The sequence below is a fragment of the Pygoscelis adeliae genome, unplaced genomic scaffold (genome assembly GCF_000699105.1).
Source record: "Pygoscelis adeliae isolate BGI_AS28 unplaced genomic scaffold, ASM69910v1 Scaffold339, whole genome shotgun sequence".
NCBI classification, from domain to species: Eukaryota; Metazoa; Chordata; class Aves; order Sphenisciformes; family Spheniscidae; genus Pygoscelis; species Pygoscelis adeliae.
In genome coordinates this window covers 582,745-589,572 of record NW_008825544.1, presented here as the reverse complement: position 1 = coordinate 589,572, position 6,828 = coordinate 582,745, and the positions used below count along the sequence as shown (strand labels likewise).

The following is a 6,828-nucleotide window of genomic DNA, read 5'->3' as shown; positions in this document are numbered from 1 at the left end:
AAGGCGGTGAGTGGGGGACCAGAGAGCACCCCGAGCCCCCCAACGGAGGGGGCCGTGCCCTCGGCCAGCACCTCTGGGGTGGCAGCAGGGCTGGGGATGGTCCCTGTCCCCCACAGCTGGACTCACCGCAGGAGGAGGAAGCGCTGCATGGTCCCCTGAGTGTGCTGGGCCAGGAGCTGCAGAGGCTGCTGGACATTCACTGGCTGGGTCCCATTGTCCACCCTACTGAGGAGGTGGGTGCACAGGGACTGGGGAAGGGGGGCATAGCCCACCAGGTGGCCCCGGGGGGCTGTAGGACCCCACTCAGCCTGGCTTCTCACAGGAAAGCACTGGTAGCGCCAACAAGGGCAGCTTCAAGCTTCGCCTCAACATCCCCAAGCCCAGGAAGGACAAGGACAAAGTGCAAAAGCAGAAGACCAACAGTGCGCTCCCAGGTAAAACAGGCGGCGTGCCAGGGAGGGAGACAGGCACAGCCCACACTGGTAGGGACCCCCATGTGCTGACCTATCCATCGGTCTCCTGTCCTGGGCATGCTGTGGAGGGACCCTCTGGGAGGGGGACAGGGCATGTCCTGGCTGCCTGGGGATGTCACCTTTGTCACCAACAGCCCCATAGAGCTTAATTTTTCTGCTAATGGACATGCGGAGCCCCCCGGCCCTGTAACTCCACCACCACTGCAAGGGGGAGAAGGGGGCTATGGTACAGATCAGCTCTTTGGTAAGTTCCTGCCCCAGCACTGGGGGTCTTGTCGAGGGGAAGCTTGGATGCTCCGTAAGTAAGCTGAGGAGAAACATCTCCAGCCTGAGCCTGCTGTGGCCTCTGGCCCTGCCAGAGCTGGGGGTGGGAGGAGGGGGATGCTGGCTGCAGCCTGCCACCACCGCTGCCCTCAGCTGCCTGCTGCCTGCCCTGCTGCATCCAGCTGCCTCTGCGGGGACCCAGTCCACCTCTGTGGTTTTCCTCCCTGCTAGCAGACAAGTGGGGCTCCGAGGAGGTGGCAGCTTGGCTGGAAGCGCTCGGTTTAGGGGAGTACAGAGACATTTTTGTCCGGCATGACATCCAGGGCTCTGAGTTGATCCTGCTGGAGAGGAGAGACCTGAAGGTACAATCCCCCTTGTACCCCCCTGAGGGACCCCCAGCCCTGAGGAGCATGGTGTCCTCCATACCTCCTCTCCCCATCCTTGTTGGGGGGGAGGGAAAGCAAGGCTGAACTTGCACCGCTTGCTTAGCTTGTATGCAGGGGCTGGAAGCAGAGGAGGGGGTTGGCCCCAGCCCCCGAGCTTGCAAGGCTCTATATGCCTGCCCAAAGCAGGATCAACAGCACCATGCCCTTTCCTGCACTCAGGCATGGGGACACGCTTGGAAGAGAACAGAGGGCTCCTAGCAAGGACCATGCTCTGCAGGGAGAGCATGGGAAGCTGGGCTTTGCAGCCTCGTCCTCCGCCGCATGGCTTCCCTGCCAGCGAGAGCTGAGGGCTGGCCCTCTACGAGCACGTCAGCTCCTTTCTCTCCTTCCTGCAGGACCTGGGGATCACCAAAGTGGGCCACATGAAGAGAGTCCTCCAGGCCATTAAGGAGCTCAGCAACCCACCCTAGGCCAGCAGCAGGGCAGCAGCCCAGCCCACAAACTGGGTGCTGCCCCTAGGGACCAGGCAGAGGGGGGGGTTCCAGGTCCCCACTGTGCCCCATGTGTGTGGAGTCCCCCTGCTTGCCTCGCTTTGTCTGGTTATTTGTCCCCCAGTGTCCCTGGAGCCACTGCTTCTTCCCACACCTGTGGGGCTGGAAACACTAAAGCAGAGGTGTAGCCCCATAGGCAACATGGCATGACAAGTCCAGCCCACAGCAGGCTCACTACAGGAGCTTGGGCTGCCATATGTGTGCCCAAGCTGGGGCCAAAGCAAAGATCCCCCTTCCCCACGTGGGTATTTAAGCTGTGTAAATAGTTGGAGAAAAGATACTCATTGCTGCTGCTTGTGTAGTGTCATTACTTAGGTGAGGGGTGTGGGGAGGGTGATGGAGACCTGGCCCCTTCACCCCTCAGCTTCCTGCTCTAACCCCTTTATGCTCCCCATCATGCAACCCTCCCCCCCTGTCCCAACACAGCTCGGGGAAGCACAGCTCAGGGGCTCAGCATGATCTCTACCACCAGCTCATAAGACAAAACACAATGTTTTATTGACAGCTCCACATTACTTTTTTTCCCCCCCCTTCAGTTAAAATTGCTATTACTTATGTACATGGTCCTCCCCTGCCAGAGAGCACCCAGCTATTTACAGGCTATTTACAGAGATAAAGGCTAGCAGCTCTTCAGTATCTCCTCCAGCTTGAGCATGTCCATAGGGGTGACTTTGGCAACCTCAAAGAAGACCCTGGAAGGAACGATGTTGGCTTAGAGCTCAGCTACAGCCCTGACACCCATCCACCAGAGCCCCCCAAGCTCTCCGCAGCACCCAAGGGTGTATGCTGGTGGTGCCACCCTCCACAGAGGGGGCAGGTACGAGGCAGAGCCCCATGATGCTCACCTGTGTGAGTACTTGGTGCGCACAGCCTTCAGCTTGTCATGGGGCTGGTATGTGAGCAGAAAATTCAGCCTCTTCACCAGGGGATGCAGGTCCTGGGAACGGTACCCACTGTAGTACTCCAGGGTGGGGGTCTGAAAGGGACAGCAAGGCTGAGCTGGGGGTCCTCTCAGCGATGGTACAGCCATTATCTTCCCTCTCCAGCCCCACAAATCTGAGCGTAGCCCCAGAGCATTATCCCTGCACACTTGTCCATCCAGTCCTGCACCCCCATGGTGCCTCCGGGAGGACAGCAGGTTGGGCAGGCACTTACCCAGCCACCAAGGTCCTTCATGGTGAGTGCCAGCAGCAGGCAGCTGGCAGCCAGCTTGGAGGGGCTCTCCTGGGCATAGTCGTACTCCTGCAGGGTCATCTCGCAGAGGAAGCGGGCCAGCGTCAGTGTCTCCATGGTGGCATGGGCACACTACAGCCAGGCAGGCAGGGAAAGGCTCAGCCTTTTGAGCAATGTTGCTCCCCCCCTCAACTTTTTTGGGATCTAGAGTGCTGCCCCTAGGGCACAGGACACAGATCCCACACCCCCAGCCTGCCACAGATCAGCATCCTCACCCCTTAACCCTGTTGGGGGGGCCTGGCCAAACCCTCCTTGCTGCCAGCTAGGAGCCCAGGGCCCCAGGGATGCACATCACCACCCCAGGGAGCCAACACAAGGGATGTGTGGAGGCACCTTGACACCAGCCCACCCTCCTGCTACACCCACCTTGGCAAAGCGTCGCAGGAACCGGTAGGGGATGGGGATGTTGATGTCGAACTTGAGGGTGCTGAGGATGCTCATCTCCATAGCAATGAGCTCTTCCCGCTTGTAGGCATCGTCACAGATGTAGAGGAAGTCATCCACACATGGTGGGCACCGCTCCTGCTGGGGCACAACTGCTCAGCACCCTAACAGGGACTTAGCCTGGCAACGCTCAGGAAATCCTACCAGTCTGCAGGCCCTGTAAGGGCTCATGCCCTGCCAGACCCTGAAAGGACTGTTACAACATCCAGTGGGGCTTGTGTGTTGTCTATACTGCCCCAGCCCTTGGCTCTAACTCCAAGCCTTGCTTGCATGAGGTTGAACTCAGATGTCCTGGTGGTCTCTGCAGAGCAGAGAGGAGCCAGGTCTCCAGTAACACCAGAAGACAGGATCCAGCCCACCAGGACTGCATTTGCAGCCCTTGGGATAGGAAGGGGTAACACAAGGACAGGCATACCACCCCAGCAGCTCTCAGGGCAGTGGCCCGGCACCATGGGGACCTGGCCTTCTCCAGTAACCCATGGGGACCAGAGAGGCACAGCCCCCTCTGCCCCAGCACCCCAAGACAGCACACAAGGAGTCACCTCAAATTTGGAGGCGATGAGGATGGCGGTGGAGCCGATGAGCTGCAGCTTGTCCCTCATGCTCACCACCTCCACCAGGTAGTGGTCCACCAGCTTCACAGCCAGGTACAGCGTCTCGTGGTTCAGCTCAAAGTTCTCCTGCAAGGATGCAGGCAGGTGGGCAGAAATGGGTGTCAGGCAGAAGCTAGGCCCACCTGGCCCCCCCAGGTTCCCTCACAGGGGCCAGAGGTGCCCATGGGGCCAGGCTCAGAGGGAGGGATGCAGGCTCATCCCCAGCCTGGGGAGGGGGGAGATCAGCTCTGCACTTGGGACACTTGCAGCAGCCTCTGCCGGCATACTGAGGTCCCACATACCAAAGGCAGGATGGGGGCTGCTTGGCAGAAGGCCATGCCCCCTCCCCATGCCCACATACCTGCACCTCTACCATCCAGTCCACCAGGATGGCACGCATGTCCCCGCTGATGTCTGGCTGCTTCTCCATGTAGTCAGGGAGCATGAATTTCTCCTGCCGAGGTACCAGCTATCAAGGACTCGACAGACACCACCACTCTCAAATGAGCCCCCTCCCGCCCCATGCAGGCCCCTGCCAGGTGCTCAGAGCCTCTGGGCAGCAGGTGGCCCTGCCCTCATGATTACCCCTTTCCCACACAGGGCTGCCACCCCCTGGCCAGACATCACCCACCTCTCTTCCCCGCATGTATTCAAAGATCTCCTTGGCATACTCCGCATTGGCATAGGGGTCACCCAGCTGCTCCTTGTCTATGTCCTCCACTGCTGGTACCTGGTGGGATGGAGGAGGCAGTGGTAACGGGGAGACTCTGAGCTCTGTAGGTGCCGGTCACCCCTTCAGGGCAAAGCTGCTGCACCTCTGCACCCCCTTCCCCATCACCCTGCAGCCCCCACCCCACTCTTTCTCTTGAGGGAAGAAGGCAGGGGGGTTTACCACTCTCCCCAGCTTCCCATCACACTGGCCCGATATCTCTGAGGTCCAAAGCACTGACTGGTGCCCTGGTATCACCAGCGGCAGCCATAGACCAGCACCATCAGGATAAGACTGGGGGCCAGGCTGCAGCCCAGGGTCCCTGCCCTCTCCTTGGAGGGCTTTGGTACCTGAGCAGGCACCGGCTCCTCTGGCACAGGATCCTCCTTGGGCTCTGCAGGAGCCTCTGTTGGGGGAGTTTTCTTCATTGACCTAGGCAGGACAAGAGCATAAATCATTACTGGGAGGAAGCCACATCTCCTGGCTGAAAGGGGTTCTCCAGAGCCCCTTGCTGCTTCAGGAAAGGGCTAAATCACCTGTAAAATATCCCCATAGAGACTCTTAGAATCATTTAGGTTGGAAAAAACCTTTAAGATCATCAAATCCAACTGTAAACCTAACACTGCCAAGTCCACCACTAAACCATGTCCCTAAGCACCACATCTACGCGTCTTTTAAATACCTCCAGGGATGGTGACTCAGCCACTTCCCTGGGCAGCTTGTTCCAACACTTGACAACCCTTTTGGTAAAGAAATTTTTCCTAATATCCAATCTAAGCCTCCCCTGGTGCAACTTGAGGCCGTTTTATCTGTCTGCCCTCCCCATCTGGCTCAGGGCCCCCACTACTGCCTGTTCTTCCCTATGGTACAGGTTTGCAGGTGCTGGCCCTGCAGTGTCCCCCATGCCCCAGTCCCTGTCCCCATCTCCCCTGGCTACTCACTTTTTCAGGTTGATCTCATTGTTCTTGGCCACCCCCAGGGCAGCATGGGCTCTCTGTGCCTTGTGTGGTGCCACTTTCACAGCCTCCTTCTTCCCTGCCACCACCTGGTTCTTGTGAGCCTGTTTGGGTGAGAATGGGAGCATGCAGAGGTGCACAGAGGGAAGCGAGGTGTGCCCTGCAGGGAGACCTCTCCTCCTGCTGACAGGGCACAGGACACCCCCCACTCTGCATGCTGGAGGGGATACCCAGCCCCACTCCCATGGGGGGCTCACAGGGGGCACCAAAGCCCCCACCCCCACAGAAGCACTCACATTAGTGATGTCCCCAAATGCCGACCTCTTCTTGGGCCCACCCTGGGGTGAGGATGGAGACCTCTTGGCCTGACAGTTCTCATCCTGCAACAGAGGCTGTTAGAAGATGGGGAGCCAGCTGCCCCACAGGAGCCTCCCACACCCCTTGCCCAGCACAGGACTCACCTTCTCAGCATTAGCATTCTCTGCAGCAGAGCTCACCTTGCCTGCTCGGGACTGCTTGGTGCTCAGCATCTTGGCATTGCGTGGCAACGGCATCCTCTCCCTCAGCCTCTATGAGCAAGCTGGGAGCAGAGCAGGGCTTAATGTGGGCAGCTGCCTGCCCCCAGGAACACCCTCAAGGACTAGGGGCAGAATCATGGGGCATTTGTCCCTCCTGGGGGGGTAGTACAGCAGGGACAGACCCCAACCCCCTCCCCAAGCAGGCAGATGGTGTCCCGAGGCAACGCCAGGGAGGGTGCAGGTCTGGCTAGGGGTGCGGGGAAGGGCTGGTATGCTCATCCCAGGGGAGGGGGAGGACATGGAGCCCCACGACCCCCACCAAGAGCACCCTGCTAGGACCAGAAGGAGGGGCAGTTCCCAGCTCATTGCATCCCGGAGAAGGGCATAAAGGCTGCCACTCCCTTACTCCCCCTCCCCCAGCACCAGGTGGGAAAGTGGGCTCAGGGGTACCTCCGCACGCCAGGGGAGCGGGAGCCCCCAGGACAAGGGGCCTCCACCCCCGACCTCCCCGGGACACTGGAGAACGGGCCTACGGGAGGAAGATACCGAGCCTATGGGGCGGTCGACACCCACGAGGGAGGGAAGGACTAAGCCTTCAGGGGGCCCCCGCTCCCCCGCAGTCCTCCCGCAGCCCTCCCGCAGCCCTCCCGCAGCCCTCCCGGGAGCCCCCCGGGAGCCCCCCGGGAGCCCCCCGGGAGCCC

General features: G+C 60.0%; 2 protein-coding genes across 2 annotated transcripts in view; one reads left to right on the top strand and one right to left on the bottom strand.

Annotated features, from left to right (window-relative positions):
* The window catches only part of DGKK (diacylglycerol kinase, kappa), a 22,035-nt gene extending 20,442 nt beyond the window's left edge, over nt 1-1,593 (top strand). The window contains 4 exon segments of the mRNA XM_009332008.1: nt 69-233; nt 323-434; nt 969-1,150; nt 1,519-1,593. Of these exon segments, the coding sequence (XP_009330283.1) occupies nt 69-233; nt 323-434; nt 969-1,150; nt 1,519-1,593 (534 nt within the window).
* A 692-nt stretch (nt 1,594-2,285) lies between these two features.
* Nucleotides 2,286-6,163, bottom strand: CCNB3 (cyclin B3). Its single transcript, XM_009331996.1, has 11 exons — nt 6,071-6,163; nt 5,906-5,989; nt 5,595-5,713; nt 5,004-5,085; nt 4,576-4,674; nt 4,306-4,398; nt 3,894-4,031; nt 3,274-3,429; nt 2,830-2,979; nt 2,520-2,650; nt 2,286-2,366 (listed from the first exon to the last, which is right to left on the bottom strand). Exons 1-11 carry the CDS (start codon nt 6,161-6,163, stop codon nt 2,294-2,296), a joined length of 1,218 nt encoding a protein of 405 aa, XP_009330271.1. The 3' UTR covers nt 2,286-2,293.
* Nucleotides 6,164-6,828: the final 665 nt, after the last annotated feature.